The sequence below is a fragment of the Triplophysa dalaica genome, chromosome 7 (assembly GCF_015846415.1).
Source record: "Triplophysa dalaica isolate WHDGS20190420 chromosome 7, ASM1584641v1, whole genome shotgun sequence".
Lineage (NCBI taxonomy): Eukaryota > Metazoa > Chordata > Actinopteri > Cypriniformes > Nemacheilidae > Triplophysa > Triplophysa dalaica.
The window spans coordinates 19880050-19898050 of NC_079548.1; the positions used below are offsets into that span (position 1 = coordinate 19880050).

An 18001-nucleotide genomic window follows, 5' to 3' on the forward strand; every position below is an offset into this window, starting at 1 on the left:
GGGAGAATTTAACCGAAAAAGATAATTCTTTCATTATTTACTCACCTTTGAGTTGTTCCAAATCTGTATAATTTCTTTGTTCTGATGAACACAGAGAAAGATGTTTGGAAGAATGTTTATAACCAGAGATGGAAACTCGAGTCACTTAATGGCTTGATGACACTACAAGACTTTTGAAATCTGAACAGAATTTTTAAAGCTAGACATACACTTGCAGACTTTTTGAAAGTTTCTGATAGAAACACACTAACTGATCAAATCTGCAGACTGGCAGAGACTTTCTGCAACAAGTCCAGACTGAAAATCTGGGCAAAAGTCTTGTAGTGTATTTTAGTCTTAAATCGCAAGACTTGCGACTTGACTCGTGGACAGCTGACACGAGACTCGACTCGTGACTCATGGCATTAGACTCGTAAAAAAGTCGTTTTGGCAGAACATTTCATTAACATTCTTCCTTTACTACCTCCCCCCCATGACAGCATCATATACCACATGTTTCTACTAATTCCCAATCTATTGTGTTCTGCAGCAAATGTCACAACAATTCACTTCTAAACACACAACGTCAGCATTATGTACTCACACGTGCCACGCATCTGGAGGACGTGTGTTCATCGTATAGTTGTAAAAACAAATACAATGTAGCTTATATATATATATATAAGACAAAGTCTTACTTTAGCATCTCATGTCCAGACCATTTAAGTGGAGCAGATATGAAAATGGATGATTCACTTTAAATACATCAGTATTCATTTCCTTGACTAAAAATATTCGTGAACATGTTTTCACTGAAGAAAACGAGACGGTAAGAAAATAAAAATGAATGCATTATAACTAAATCTGTAATAAAAATACTGACATTTTCGTCAACTTAATAAAACGAGACGAAAATATTCTTGTCCGACCTGGAGGACATCAGCTCGCGCGCATGTGCTGTTTATCTCATATAAGAGGTAGAGAGAAGTCATGTGTGTTCTGTCTCCACGAGCTTTACAAAGTGTCTTTTCCTTCACAATCGTCGTTAAAGCGCCACAAACTTGACAGGCGAGTCCTCCTGACACTCAAAACAAAGGCACGAATATTTTAAATGCCAATGTTAACTTGTCCGTTAATGTGAGCTGTTGCATAACGTGAAATGCAACATAAAGTAACAGTTAAGCCAAAATAAGTGATGAAGTTAGTCGTATTGTAGGCCTACATTAAAATATTGAATGACATGCTAAAGATCAAAGCAAGTATGTTACATGTTTGCATGAAATTTCTGTTACATTTCTTTTTGAACGATATTTCTCATTCAGTCTAAAGCAAACAGTGCAGCTCTGTTCTCTAGCCAATAGCGCTTCAGTGTGAGCCCCGTCAGAGTGTTTCATTGGTTGAATGTACTTAATGAACACGCCCTACTGAACGAGTCCATGCGTTCATGGTCTAATATTCTCTATGTTGCGACAATTCATATCCAGTAGTTAACTAACTTTTCTGAAAAAAAGGTAATGACCTGGTTTTATTTCACTGTCAAAACAGTTACATCTTTGTTTGGAACATTTAATTGCACATCATACAATTCATTACATTACTTAATTTGGCCTGGATTGCAGCAAATGGTTCATATTAGTGCATCATTAAAGCAACAAGCCCCGGGAAGCAGTGGGTTACAGTGCATTTTTTAACAGCTAAGGGTGTTCGGGTCTTGCCTCAAACCCCGTAGCTATGCACTGTAACCCACTGCTTCAAGGTGCTTGTTGCTTTAATAAATGGTTATTCTATATGCTTAGTAAGGTTTGATAAAATAAAGTAAATACAATGATATTTAAGTGATGTCGTTATATATCGGGGTATTTTATAACAGGCTAGAACTATCAGAATCAAGGACTAGAACTGACCATTTTAAATATTGCACATAAGGTGTATTTTGATTTTGCACCGGTAAATCACACCAGCATCAGCACTGGATGCAAACTGTTTAAAATACCCAAGACAGTCTGTCGAGTTCATTTGTTGTAATAGATCAAAACTGAATTGACTGTGAATTACAATAACTATCTGAGAGAACTACTGGTAAAAATAGAACAGTGACTTGAGATGTGACTTTGACTCCACCTCAAGAGACTTAAGACTTGACCTCAAAGACTTGTGAACATGTCTGCTTATAACCACACAGATTTCCCCCCCCATGGTCTCCTGTAGCAGGAAACATTACTTTATCATTTTTATTTTACTTTGTTGAAGAATGTAGGACAGCAAACAGTTCTGGGGCACTTTTGACTACCGTTGTATTTTTTCCTTCCATGGTAGTCAATGGTGGGCCAAAATCTGATCAGTTATAAGCATTCTTCCAAATATCTTTCATCGAAACAAAGTATAAAAAATTTATACAGGTTTGGAACAACTCAAAGGCGAGTAAATGATGACTGAATTTTCAATTTGGGGTGAAGTATCCCTTTAACAGTAACTGTGCATCAACCGTTATCTTTTGTGCATTCTATCAAGGTCAAAGACATCTGCTGCCCTACTACTATTGTCAAAATGGTTGGATGTCTTAAAATATATACAAGCTTCTCTAAGTCCACCCAAAAACATATTTTTTTTCTCACCCGGCATTTCAAACCTGTGTGACGTCTGCTGAACACAAAAGAAGACATTTTGAAGAATGTTGGTGTGAACCGTCCCACATTGACTTCCCTTGTATGGACATTTTTCATACATTTCCCCATTAGGTTCCACAGAGGAGACATATTCATGTTTTACACCACATGAGGGGGAACAAATAATGATAGAATTGTTCTTTTTGGGTGAACTATCCTTTCACCCCTTATATTGTGGAACTTTAGAGGAATATTAAAATGCAGTTTATTGTGAATAACATCATCTACTGCTGTCCTCAAGACATTTTGGTACACAAAAAGACCACCCTAAACATTGCCCAATTGCTGTTGTATTTAGCTCATCTGTTTCTAATTTAACTTGCAAACTGTGGAATTTTCTTCATTTCGACACACCCGAGCGTTTATATAGCACATAGTCAATTTGAGATGCTGAGCAAAAGGTCTGATTTATTATGATCCTCATATTATAGTCCTTATGCCGCATAAATACTCAGGCAGGTCGAGACAATTGGCTGGTTTGCCAAATATTTAGAGGCAGACTCATTCATAACCGCTGTAACAAGATCATTTACGCTTCGTAACATGCGAACATCCCCTTAATGAACACAAGAGAAAAAAAACGACAGGCTCAAAAGCACACTAGATTATTTTATTAGTTTTTGTTTTTCTAATAAGGAACACTACAATTTTCTCATATTTCTTTTTTTTCTCTCTCACTAGAACAGTTCTAAAGTTGAGGTATAAAAGGAGTTTATACAGACTACCAAGTCTGAAAATGATGGGGTTTATATACAAATGAAATGGAGAGAGGAGAGGTAGAGAAGAGGGAGAGAATGGTAAATACAGAAGGAAGCGTGTACTACAATTCTACTAAAATAATGATAAAATCGAGAAAAAATAAACACTGACGCCATTTGATTTAGTGCTGTTGAATCCACCTCAGCTTAAAAGTATTGTCCAAATTTTGTCATGTCCATTTCTACGAACGTGTAGTGTTTGATATCACCATAACTCCATAACATTTGTCTTCTGTATCTCACATCTGTAGCTTTAGCATCAATAGTGAAATAGTGTGATGATAAACGAAGTGAATTTTCACAGCACTGTAAACAAATGCTCAGCCAAAAACCACACAAAATAACCGAACAACACTTGGAGAATGCGAATCGAAAAAAAACGTAACTGAAACGCTAAAATGAATATTATTACAAAGACTAACAAATATTACTCTCGTGAGTAAATCCGACACCCCAGCATTAAAAAAAACAAAACAAGAAAAAGGCATACAAAATGAGAAAATACACTGAAACATTCCACAATCTGTACAGTGACATCCATAGATGACTGATAGAAAAGAAAACAAAGACATTTTGGTGTAGTAATAGCATCAGTTAGAGATATCCATATGAAATGTTTATAACTAACAGTAATCTATAGAGGACACGATGATTTGAATAATACCTTGAAAAGCTCCTCAGAGTTTGTTTTCCTATGTGTACATATAAACAAAACCCCAATTTACATTTCAACGTTATTTAGTCCTTTGTTTCATATATAGAATTTCCATTCATATCAAAAGAACGCGACTAAAGGTTACATTGGGAAAATAAAAAATTGAAGAAAATCAACATAAAACAAGTCCCGAATAAAAACTTGATCCACCAGGATAAAAGTAAATATAAATTTATCTGATGTTCCTCAGTATTAGCTTTAGTCCGTCTGTTTCAAATCCCAACACATCCAGTGCTTATTTTTGGTTCAATTTGAAGGAGAAAAGCCCTTGTCGCTTGGCTATGTCATCTGATAACAAGAAAGAGTTCCTTTGTTTAGTGAATTTGTAGGCAACGAAAAAGGGGACAGCATGCTTTTACCAAGGAACAGGTGCTTTCAATTGCACGTACAATACAATCAGTTCAAAAGCACAGCAAAGTGAGTTAAGAGACAACCCAACCCCCCTTAAAAAACAGACACCCATACACACACAACATAGTAACGTGAGAGGCCGCAGGACAAATAAAACAAATCCTTGATACCTGTAACTAGTTCTTGTAACATCATAACAAATCTCATATTTTCAATGACCGTGACAATACGTGTATAACATACGCATGTAGTATAACAACTATACCACATGTAGTCAGGTTGCTATTGCCTTCTCAAAAAAAGTCTTCAGGGTGAAACAGAGCATGGTAACCGGTTTAAAAAAAAGAAAAGTGAAAAAAGTCCACTGAAATTTGACAGAAAGCTCTGGATCGGCAGTTAGAAATGTGGCGTGGTTGGTTTCTTTTTTATTCACATAGTTGTTCGTTTATTTGGTCTGTTAGTCTCACCCTCTCTCTTTTTTTTTCATAGTACTTTATCTTAAAAAAAAAGTTAGGCTAAATGGATCCGCTAAAACATCAACACTCTACATGCATGGAAGACAGTGGAACATGTTTTTTTCTTTCCCTTTAAAAATATTTCTAATACCCTCCCCATGTCCCAATCCGAACGAATGCTCCAGCTATCTTTCAACCCCTTTCCTACCACCCGACTCAAGTCTTATATTTGGTGGCTGGTGCATTCCTTGTGAAGAACCAAAATACAATTATCTAAACCAAAACCAAAAAAAAAAATGCGTCTTGTTAAGAGAGACTCAGTGGGCTGAGGAACAATTGAGTCACTCCGCATCTCGGTTTCTTTCCACTGCAGATCTCTCGCACCAAACTGTACGGCGTACCTTTTCACAGATTCTGCTCCGTCCACCCACCAGGTGAAAGTTTTGTGCTTAACAGAACGTTGAACACCAGAGGACGGCGCGAGTGAGGCGGAGATCTGAAACATTAAAACTGCAAACGTGGACTAAAGAGGATCTGCGTGGCGTCTTTGTGGTTCAGTTGTCGGAGGTTGTTCTTCGTCGAACGAAAGGTGCGACAACCATTGACAGCACTTTGGTACAAGCGAGGAGGGAGGTCGTGGTGACAGGGGGGGGACGGGGGCTGTGGAGCGTCCACCCTGTGTTGTCCTTTCAGCCGCTGCCAAACGTTTTGCTCGTGCGTGGGTCCAAACGGTCCGGTTCTGCACACCGTAGAGAAAGTGAAACGGATGACTATGGAAGACCTTGGACACGGGCTTTGGGCAGGAGAAAGAGCAGGGCTGAGGCTGGATGATGGGATGCTTTGTGTATGTGTGTGTGTGGATTAGCTGGAGGTGTCAGAGTTGATGCTGCCAGGTGGTCTTGGTGGAGAGGTGATGGACGAAGGGTTAGTGTTGTCTTGCCAGCTGTTGTTAGCCTGTGGAGAGAATCACAGAGACATGAGTGCAAGTTCCAACCAAACGGTCTTAAGAACTAAGGTGTGAAATCAAATATTTAATTGACCATGTTACCGTATAAAACTGAGCGACTGCTGGGAACCAAAAGTGTGCAGATTTTAAAGTGTGGGTGTAAAAAACACAGACCACTCGAAGGGCAAAAATGTATGTGGCTGCAAGTAGTTTCCTGTTAGAATATTCTCAGCGTTTTCAACTTTCGATACTCACGTCTACACGGTGTGGGGCATAAAGGGGACTTCCTGACAGATCTTCATAGCCTGCCGTCAGGCGTGTAGCACGGTGCAGGATATCCACCTGTGGCACAGACACATCACATGAGCTTTATGAAGCAACTTAACTTTAATCTTGAGATTTTCATGTTTACATTCAAGACATAAACCGTTGTGTTGTGATATCTGCAAACCGATCTTTGGCTCTGTTGTCTATGGGTTGTTTATGTATATTGATACGACCGTCTATCCGGTCGCACGGTTAAGTTGAACGCTGCTTCTCTCTTGTTCAAACAGGTTGGTTGACTATGCGGAAGGGATATTGTAATACTGTAATTATTACACCGCTTTTACAATACATGTGTATTATGATACAGAGCTTTCACTCTTATCGCTCATGTGCCTCCCTCTATAATTCACACTTCAATATTAGCATTCACTCGTTTACCTCACCTGACAGTAAAACATCAGTACTGCACTGTTACAACGAGCGCCGAACAATCAAGTGTAGAGATCAGATAAGACAACCGGCTGTCTATCGGATACTTCATATGTGAAATCTTCTGCATGTTCAAGTCGCAGATAATAGAAAAGGAAGATATTTGGAAGAATGCTTGTAACCGAACAGTTCTGGGTCACTATTCACGACCATAGTGAAAAGAAACTACGATGGTGGTCAATGGTGACCCAGAACTCTCAAAATATATTACTCGGTGCTTAAATGTAGAATTACACTGTAACAAGGAAACCTTAAAATAAATTCTTAACCAAAAGGATATCTAAGAAAAGAATTAAGCTAACAGGAAGTAGACGAAGGGTTTGGTTAGGGACGGACCTGGATGACTCACAAAGAGACCACACCTACAGGAAAGACGGCGGAGAGGTTTACAGGGTAAGGCTGATTTAGGTAGATGGGTTTAGGGGACGAACAGGAGGAGGACACTGTGAGCAGGTATCAAAGGGGAGGGGCATTGAGGCCAAGGGGCGTGTCCTCAGCGCCTACCTGCTGCTGCATAGCGGGAGCGCCGCTGATGCCGTCCCCGTTGAGAGAGCGCAGGCCGAGGTAAGCATCCCCTGCGTGAGACAGGGTGTAGGACCCGGAGGACCCTGCGGGCAATACACGCAGCCGGTCAGGCACGTCAGCTTTGCCGGGGTCGGGTTTTCGAAAACCTACGTGAGGTAAAACTGTGTGTGGCCTATAATCACAGCCGGGCGTGAAAATCAAGTCGAGCTGCATTCCGCGATCCAAGACGCTGCTTATAATCCGTATGGCTATTTCCGTCGATTAGAAACAAAAAGAAAAACTCGAGCAGAACAACACTGAGAAGGCCTTTACATTAAGTCATACGGCTTCCTCTGAATGACGTGGTGCATTGTTCTGGAGATGTCTGCAGGATGTTGAACAGGATGTGTGGAGATGGCAGGAGGTGAAAAAAAGACAATACCAAGTTCATTCACCTACCTTCTTCATTCTGCATCCTTAGCAAATAGAGGTTCAGCTACACTAACCAAATGTGTGTGTCTGGATGCGCACGAGTGTATTACATTGCTTTTTTGTGTATATGACGAGAAAACTAAAGTTTACACAGTATTGATGATTTAACGGTGAATAAATCTAGCGGGTTAAGCTATGGAAAGGCTGCTGCACATCACAAGATGACCAGGCTGAATTTAAACAATCTGATGTGTTAAATCATCATGGTTGTGGTCTTCAACATTTAACAAATCTGAGGCCGGATTCACAAAACAGAAAGGTTTTAATTTTTAATTTAAGAAAAACGTTAGGAATCTTAATTTTTTATCAAGATTAACCTCAGGGGGAAAAAAATCTACAACCTCGACACAAAAGCTGTCGTACATGTCATCTTAAAATTAAGATTTGTCTTAAATGTCAAAAGGTAAGCTGTTTAATATATCTGTTTGTGATGTGTTTGGTATTGAGCCAGAATTGTTATTTTGAACATTTACGGGCCATTGAGGAATATTTATATCGATTTAACAATGATAAGATCTAGCTCCATTACTTTCACTTTCATTATTAAAAACGGAGTGCTTTTCACCTGTATTCTGGGACAAAGTGACTCGAAACGGAGAGGGTCACAAATATTATGGAGTAGTAACACACAAGAAGTATTATAATTAATATCATTTTGTAACGCTTGCACATTTTAGCTAACATCGTAAATGCTGTTTAACTTATAACGTACTGATATATGTGGGTCAAAGACGTTAAGATGTACCAAACAAAAGAAAGGCACATTATATGTACCTTAAGTAAAATGTTTGCTTCATGGTTTCAGTTAAGTTTTTGGAAAATCAAATGTCAACATTTTGTTGAAATAATGTTGCATTGTCATTCAGTGTAAAATAATATTTATGTACAAATTCAAACAACTTGCTTTTTCTGACTTTTACATATTAAAATATATAAAAGAATAAGGGAGCATATTACATTTGATTGTGTAAAACTACAACTAATTAGCATTTGGGGTGACGGTTATTAGTCTTTTAATATGTCATAAATAGATTTTTGTTGTAAATATGCCTGACAAGATTGTTACACTGAATGGCATTTGAATGGGCGTCTTCTGGAAATCAGGGAAACATTTCTGATATATATTTTTGCTTTTTGCAATTAAATTCAACAGAAACCTTTTTATTGAATAAAATAAAGTTTAGTGTATAAATGAATATATACAGTTACCTCACGAGCAGGCGAGAGTGAATAAATGACATATGATTTGTGAATAATCAAAGAATATTTTTGTGAATCCGGCCCCTGGTCAGCCTTTGAAAATCTTTTAGTGTGGATCAGCCTTTAACTTTCAGAACACTGGTTATCTTTTCAGTTGTTTACAGTGAAAAAGAGAGGATGACAAAAAATGTGAATGGGAGATGTGACCTAAATGCATAAATACTTCTGTAATCAGACAAACAGATTATTTCTGAAGAAACTGCACAGGGAAATCATTCTGATATTAAACAATCGTGTGGCGGGGCCTATTTTTGGATCATTCTATAAAATAAATACCGAAGAAACGAAAGGTACTTTATCTCCTATGATTACGTTCTCGTTTTCTTTTAAACTTAATGGGTGCGAAACAAAAGGTGTGTTTATTCGTAACAAATGAGTGATGCGTGATACACCAGTGCACTTGTAACAAACCTGAAACACGTTCTCTCAAACAAAAGACTTCGTAAAACTAACATTTTAAAATAGATGCAAGGCATTACACACACCTAATAAATCCCATAATAACCATGAAACTGAAATGTTGCTTGACGACCATAAACAACTACACAGCGCAACGCTTTGCCTTGTTCTAAGCAACACCTATATATAACAAGTGTTTCTTCGAGCTGGCCTGTTTGGACACATCCTGCTCTGTGTTTTCATGTTATTTCTCTTTTCTATGTCGCTCTTCCATGTAAAAAGTGCAAAGCAGCTATTTTATCTTCTATCGCAGTATAATCTGTAAAGCATTTTTATCATCTAATGGTATAAACAGTCATATCACCCATTTCCAGCAGAAACAAAAGCCTTATGGGCGTGCCGAATCCTGCAGGTGTTGACAAAACAGTTGTTACCTAGCTACAATCACGACAACAGTTACCGTCGAAAAACTACAACTTCCCCAAAACTACATTTCGCACATACCAAAGAAACAACCATCTTCAGATTAAAGCAGATCGTGGACAGACAAGTGTAGACAAGAGTCTAGACAACTCATGAGCTACAGCACAACAGAAAGCGATAGAGGAATAATGGCGAATAAAACGCATTTAGACAGGAGTGTGGTTTGAGTCAAATCAAGAGTGTGGTTTGAGTCAAATAGTTTGCTGCTCTGACTGTTTGTACGGTTGTGTGATTTCAGCTAGAGATGTTGGGGGGGCTGGTGTGTACTGTACCTGAGTTGGGTGTTGCTGGAGAGTTTGCCTGGCTGGCCTGTGCCGACACATTGGCAGCGTCCACGGCTGTTTTAACGGCGTACAGGTTCGCTTCCTCCTGGAACTTACCAATGTTCTTCTTGTACCGAATTCTCTTGTTGCCAAACCAATTCGAGACCTGCGGTGAAACAAATTGAATCAGCATTTCATCTTCCTACTACATTCACATTTCTGCATTTCTTCGCAGATGTTTTTTTTCCATATGGGTATGTGTGTTTTGTGGGAATCAAACCCACAACCATTGCTCTGCTAACACAATGTTCTACCAATTGAGCTAAAGGAACTACAATAAATAATATTTCAGCTTATGTTTAAGAATGTCACTTTAATAGTCTTGCATCGCTTTCAGCTCTTATCATTGCTGTGGAGTTTAATTCTGCTGTGAAGTATCGCACCAAGTAGAGTACAGTGTTTCTGCTTCTCTACAAATAGTTCTGCTGAGCTAAATCTATTTTAAAATATCAGTAAAAGTTCCCACGACCTGGTTCTGTGCTATTTGTTTATACATCCCACAACCTTTAAGTCCTTCTACTTACCATTGGTCACATTTTAAGCAGAATTTTTTGTTAATGTTTAGGAGCACTTGATCATAAATGTGACGTTTACATTGTGAGTGGTCTTTGAATATGAACTTCAAATTCATGCTTTATCATTCATTGGTGTAAGAAAACTTATTTGCATGAAAGCATCCCTCATGATGTTGTTAAACTAAACCACTAACATCATCTTACTTTCAGTAGACATTAATATAATATCTTGAAAAATTACACTGTCAGCAGTCTATTATTAGCTACTGCATAAACACTTTCATTTACTGTCAGTAACCAACGATACTCTTCACCCTGTATAACTGGAAAAACGCAGGGATTTCCAGGAAATCTCTAGCAGAAGATCTGTAGAGAACTGAGGTGACATCTCACCTGAGAGACAGTGATAGCACACTTCTTGGCCAGTTCCTCCTTGGCTTCCTCGCTGGGGTACGGGTTAGACAGGTGAGAGTAAAAATACTCATTCAGCACCTCCGTTGCTTGCTTATTGAAGTTGCGTCTCTTACGTCTGAAGACACAGAAGGTGTAGAAATTGTTTAATCGACAAGATACGAAACACGATATTTTTTAAATTCATTTTCTTAAATATACAATTTTAAATTTAATTTGTATATGTATTAATTTACTAAAATACATCATTTCATTTTCTTGTATAAGAATGAATTAGGATATGATGTATAATAAGTATATCATTCCGTTATCCGGCCACTAAAATAATTAAGAGACCATTTCAAAGTTATTTTCAGATGTTCTCAATGTACTATTTCTAGGTATGCTTTTAGTTAAAATGATAATTTTTGTTTCAATTTTTCTCACGTTTCAATTTTTTTTTTTTTTCTATTTGCATTTATTTGTAGAAAACCAAACAGGTGAAAAAAAAGAAAAGATGCTTTATGTGTATAGTCATGCTCTTTCACATTGCTAATGCTAATTTAAAATGAAAATTGGAAATGCTCTCTCAATTCTTTCCACAGCTGTATAATCATATTTATTCAAATATAATCCAGTTTTTATCAGGGTTTACTGTTTTAAGTCTTATTTCTACATTTATGAAAGGCAGCATTGAAGCTGAAAATAAACGCTCACGACCCACCTGGCATCAAGGAAACGAGAGCGAAGGATCATGACGGCCTCACAGGTGCTCTGCTTCAGCTGCATCTGGATGGAGCTGAACTTGCGATGGATGATGGCCACCATGCGCTCGATCTCTTTGGGTGAGATGGGCCGTGTGCGGGACTGCTCCCTCAGCAGATTCATCACGTGATTGGTGAATTCACTGCAGGCCTGCATTACATAACAAACCCGAAGATCAATATAGGTCATAACAAATCACATTATCTCAGGCCTAAACCCCCTCCAGGAATCCAGCGTGTATTTTTCACACCTGTTCATATTTCTCCAGTTCGGAGTGATAGATCTGACGGATCTGTGCGAGTTTGGCTCTGTAGTCGGAGTGTTCGATGCTGCCGTCGTTGGGCGATCCTCCGGCCGCCGCTGCAGCTGCGGCTGCTGCCGCTGAGCCGCCGCCCTTCTCGGGCCCGGACACGCCCTCGGCCAGCAGCATGTTGTCCAGACGCATGATCTGGGGGTCTGGGGGGTCCTCCTCCTGTACGCCTCTGATGCTCAGCACTGCGAAAGACGGAAACATGTTAAAATTTAGTTATGATATTAACAAAATAGCTCAGGCATAAAAGTCAGTTGTGACCGCCAGACAAGTTAGTTTCTATTTATGTGATATCGCTCGGGTTGCCCCGTCCACCGTAACATATCAACGTTTCAAAATCATGCTTCACATAATTGTATACTATAAGCTCTGTGTCACACATTCTTGTTTCCTAAACAACTGAAATGTAGGTCTTTTTTATAGAGATATGCAATTCCTCACTCTTCCAGCAGAGGGCAGCAATGTACTTCCTTCACAGGCCAGTGTTTGGAAAGCAGGTTTCAATAATAGGAGAGCATGTGCTGTCACTACAAGCACAAGCGGCCATAAGTACACACCTCTCCGACACTGAATTAAAGCAAGACCCCTGTCAGCTCCCCGCCACACGCCCATCGCTCACAAACCTATACAAGCACCAGCTTCACGCTGCCATACATATGCACAAGCAGACCTGAGCAGCAACGAAGGCCAGAGTGTAAGAAAGATAATGTAAAGACATACGTGCCTCTATGAAGCTCACTTTAAGAGCGTTTGTGTTTCCTCTAGACAATAGACACTTCAGACCGGATGAACTACACGAAGTGCAGATCTACAACATTCCTACACGAGCACTGTGATGGTGACTTTATTAGCGCACTTGTTCATCCAGCTTGTGATGTGAAAGAGCGACAAACCCGAACACAAATAAAAAAGCCATCTACTTGTTTACGTATGTTTCAGTGAATGTGGATCTTCTGGCCGTACCATCAAAATCAAAGCTTTTCTCCCGTCCTCCCTTAACTGATAACACATTTAATGACTTCAGCTCTCCCCCTCCCCCAGTAACAGCTAAAAATTTGTTTCCAGCTCTCCCTCCCCTCTTTTTTTCCTCTCGTTGAAAACTTTTTCTTTCCCTTGGCAAGCGCTCTTTTTTTCTTGTTCTCTCTTGCCCCTTCAGGGTCCCTCGGCTCAGGTCCTCCCTCTCTTTCTTTCTCTTTGAGTCACATTCCATCTTTTGGTTCTCCCCCTCTCCATGCTCAGGAATGCAGCAGACCCAGCCGCCTGAACTAATGACCCCGATTCACCAGCCCTCGCTTTACCTCTCTCTTTTTCAGCCAGCAAAACTCCCCAAAGTCAAACAATAAAGAAGAATGCCTTTTTTCCTTCTCAAGTACATTACAGTCGTCTCGGAGTGCGTGTGCGCTACTGCCATGAGTGTTTTCGTGGAGTTGAGAAAGCAACACCTTTTGTGTGAGCAAAGTTTGTGTACATGCGTTGTCAAGTCACGCTGTTAACATCTGAAGGCTCAAAACTTATCTGGATGCAAAGGCTTCTGGGAGTTGATTTCATTATTTCATTCAGAACTCCAGCAGGAGACTCAAAGTTAACTTTTCTTTGACTTGTTTTCACCTAATGGTTAAAACTGCAATCCTTAAAGGAACAGTTCACCCCAAAATAAAGATTCTGTCATCATGTACTCATGCACAAGGTGTTTTGAACCTGCATTCATTTCGTTGTTCTGATGAACCAAGAGAAAGATATTTGGAAGAAAGCTTTAAAACTAACAGTTTTGGGTCACCATCGAATTCCATGGTAGGAAAAATGACAATAGTAGTCAAAACTCCCCAAGAACGGTTTGCTTTCCTACATTCTTCAAAATATCTTCTTTTGTCTTCGACAGAACAAAGAAATGTATGTCATTTTTTCTACTGTGGAAGTCAATGGTGGCCAAGAACTGTTTGGTTACAAGCATTCTTCCAAATACCTTTCTCTGTGTCCACCAGAGCAAAAACTTGAATGTAGTGCAAGTAAATAAAGACCGAATTTTCATTTTTGGGTGAACTGTTCCTTTAACTTTAAGAGTTAAGAACAAACAAAAATCAGCTATTAAGCAAATGCATAAAAAACAGAATACTGGTTGCGGAAACGTCTGCATTTGGGTAGATGCCAAAAATACCATTATGTTCTATGGTTTGAAATAGCAAAAAATTGAAAACATTCTGTAAAATATATTGTATTAACATTTATTTATTTTTACATTTTGTTTATTGCATTAATATTAAAATTTAGCATATAAAAAAAACAGAGAGATTTATCTTCATTGTAAGTTTTTGCTGTCAAACTATAGGACACATTTATACATTTACCCATTTGTGTTGAAAATAAGAGTAACAACTCAATATAATAATGACATATCACTTGATTTTGTGACATTTCATTTTAACCCACCTGAAGATAAGCAAGTAATGTCCCCTTTAAGCTCCCAACAGAAATAGCGGCAAAAAAATGATTGCTGCTGGGTTTTAATACTAGATTTGTATGGATCTGCACGGTGGAGCAATAGTTTTAAGAGAATCGGCTTCATAAAAGTTTGTGAAACTGTTGATGCATTTATAGACAGTATGTTTGTTTTAATGACAACTCTTTTTAAAAAAAGGAACACAATGAATGCTGAGGTTTGTTACTACCACCACATGTTAAATGTGTATAACCCAACCGCATGCATTACTCAAATATCTGTGTTTTTGCATTTGCATAGAGTGTGTGTGGACTGCCTCCGGGCTCCCGAATCAAACATGCAGAAGTGTGTAGACTTAGTTTAGCCTGACGGGTGAGGGGAGGGTCACTGTTTTTATGACCACAACCCCACAATCAATAGAGTGAAATTTACCACCTCCCTAAAGAGTATCACCCACAATATCCATTACAAGTCTTGCCTCCAGCTGATTCCCTCAAGCACACAGTCTTTTCTTTAGCCTCATTATCTCAATTAAGCTGTGATTACTGATAATTACACAAATAAGCAACACAAATAACCCGCAACGTTTGCCATTAGTTTGCATGGACTCCTTAAATGACTAATACCCCTTCATATTACAATTTATCGCTGGCCTTGATTTTAAAACCCATAATAATGTTTCCATAAATAAAGCGTCCATTTTGCCACGGCTCAATAGGTTTTATAATAGCTTTGCAGTAAACTCTTCCGACTCCACGGTCGGTCTTCCAACGACCAGAGAAACCCCAAACGCCGCCCGTCTAAATGTTTGCGTGCCTTTAAGGAGATTAATAAAGCCAGCCTGTTAAATCTTTCAATTAGCACACTTCATTAATACAAACACACCGCCATGCTAATGAGATAATGTACATTTTAATGTGGTGCATCTGTCCAAGTTGCGCTAATATCCTGCCATTAAATTTATGAATGATCGACGGCATCATCGCACGCCCCCTCCTCGCAGATCCGCGAGGAGGAATTCCCTCATTTGCGACGGACGCAAAGAAAAACCAGACGCACGTCCGAGCCGAATGCCGCCAGCAACCTGGCGAGTCGTCCTATGAAATATTCAGAGAACCCAGCTGGGTTTGACTGCATGCATAATCACTCGCGTTCGCACTGAACGTGTGCTTCAGGTACGGCGCAGGTGATGCGTCGAGGTACCGTGTTCGCTTTTGGGTGCGCTATATTAACACTGTCATTCTCAGCGCGTTACGGAAGGAATGGTCTGTTCATCACGGCTGCGTTAACATCGGGCCTCGACAGTCTCTGTTTTCTCTGTACCTCTTAACGCATTCTCTCTCCTACAATCCCCCCCCGCTCCAGCCGCTCTCCCTCACCATAACCCGCCTCCTTTTCTCTCTCTCTCTCTCTCTCTCTCTCTCTCTCTCTCTCTCTCTCTCTTTCTCTCCGTGCCCCCAGCTACCTCCCCCCATCCTCTGTTCTCCATTTCAGTCGAGTTCTCCATGTGAGCCGCAATCCCTCATGCTGTCAGCCCCCCCACCTCTCTCTGTAGACAGACAGGATTAGCATTTTAATTGCATCAGCTCCCTTGGGTATTCTCAGCCTTTCACTGGGAGAGAGCGAGGGAGCAGAAGGGGGGAAGAGAAGGTAAGGAGAGAAAAGAGGAGAGGAGAACAGTGGGGGGAAAAAGCAAAAGGGAGTCACAGGAGGAGATAAAATAGCAGGGAGGAGACGGAAAAGCAGAAAAGATGGAGAAGCGGAGGGGGCGGGGAGAGAGCGAGGAAGACAGAGATAGAAACGGAGGAAGACTTGATCATCGTCATGGTGGGCCGTGTAGGGCGATACTTAGGAAATGACAGCGCTTTGACCGCAACGGCCAATAAATCAAAAGGAGGAAGGTGATGGCGACGGGGGAGGGATTTACTCGCGCTGAAAAGCACGCCCACATGAACGCAAACAAACATGCTAACCTGATAGCCAAGTGGGATGTAAATAAGGCGAATTTATCTTCAAACCCGAAACGACTGCAATGCCATTAAGAGTCAGATTGAAATATGAGGGTCATTCCTACAATGCAGAACATTTTCATGTCCCCTCGAATGTGTCTTAATAGAGCGGGTGAAATATTTGGCTTACAGTTATTCACGATTGAAATCTTGTTAGATTTCTTGGGAGCACAAAAACATAATTGCGTGAATAAGAGTGAATTCGTTGCCATTTTCGTCCGGTTCCTCAAGGGACTGTTCAAATATGTTTTACCGCCATTGACGAGTTATCTTGTTAAAAAAAAACCGCTTCCCCGCCAAAGATGAGTTTTTACGGCAATCAGTGTTTGTACTGTTGTACAGCAGGTGGCGCTATTACACATCTTTGGGAAAAAGTACAGTATCCCCGAACCGAGAATGTATACGTTTTAGCGGTTTTAAATGATTGTTCCGAGTGTAATCCGAATCTTTGACAAAAAAACTTTAATTATCTCAGCTGTTTAATCAAAATGATGCATTTTTGAAGAAACCTCCCCACATCTACGGAGTGATAACAGGGTATCTGCAGGTTTCTGAGAGTTAGATTTAAGACTTTTTAAGACCTTTTTAATACCATGCAGAATGAAATTTAAGACCAATTTTATACTGAGGTCGAGGGACCAGTTCAGCTCACAGAGGAGCGGAAGCATAAAAGGTGGAGCGACGACGCTGTTTCTGTTTTGTGTGGTCAGCAGGCGTCCGCGAGGGGCTGCTGGCTTATACCTTCATTTTTGTATTGTTTTGTTTATTTTTTTTAAATTGTTGAATGTTCGCCGGTTCCCGCCTCCTTCCCATAACATCTTACTTGATTACACATACCAACAAATTTGCAAACAGCAAACAATACCACCAATTACGATCATTAACACACATTGTTTATTGACATATTGAAAGCGTGAAAGAACAATAAATTGCAAAACATAGTGCAAAGACTGACTAATCGTTAGGCAGAAAATTGACAGCCAACAAAAAAAAAACTGCACAGCAGTAACATGAGGAATGTACACTGCATGACAATAACCTGAACATTGGGTTTTTACTGTACAGATCGGTTAAACATAGTTCGAAAAATGTCCCCGACAGCATCGTTAGCGTTATAGGACTGGTGCTTTGTTACAGTATGCAGAGACCACAGTACCTCGGCTCTGAGTGTTGCGGTGGCGCCAAACGTTGTTCGGATGTCTGTTGGTGTAGAAACCGCGGTGCTTGAAGCTGATGCAGATGCCGGAGTAAGGCATGGATCAGTGCTCAGTGGTACTGAGGAGGGCGCAACGGAACAAAACTGAGAAATATCTGGTGTTCTCCGACAGGTTTCCGCAGCCGCTTTGTGTTTTTCGCACTGCATGTGCGTTTCCAAAGCTTTGATCCCCATTGTTCCGAGTTTTAAAACTTTCTTGCAGAATATACACCTGACTTCGAAAGCATTGCCACAAAATGGTCTTAACCACGGCGCAAAATTAGGGTTATGTA

At 39.9% G+C, this 18001-nt stretch overlaps 1 protein-coding gene across 3 annotated transcripts in view; it reads right to left on the reverse strand.

The window, feature by feature from the left end:
• Nucleotides 1-3234: 3234 nt before the first annotated feature.
• pbx4 (pre-B-cell leukemia transcription factor 4) overlaps nt 3235-18001 on the reverse strand; it is a 30979-nt gene continuing 16212 nt past the window's right edge. For 2 of the 3 annotated variants that reach the window (XM_056752585.1, XM_056752584.1), the window contains 6 exons: nt 12008-12252; nt 11717-11907; nt 10996-11131; nt 10037-10193; nt 6126-6212; nt 3235-5878 (listed from right to left, as the gene is read on the reverse strand). In XM_056752585.1, coding sequence (XP_056608563.1) covers nt 6169-6212; nt 10037-10193; nt 10996-11131; nt 11717-11907; nt 12008-12252 — 773 coding nt within the window. In that variant the 3' untranslated portion in view covers nt 3235-5878; nt 6126-6168. The remainder of the gene's footprint in view (nt 5879-6125; nt 6213-10036; nt 10194-10995; nt 11132-11716; nt 11908-12007; nt 12253-18001) is intronic. The other variant, XM_056752586.1, reaches the window with a different exon arrangement.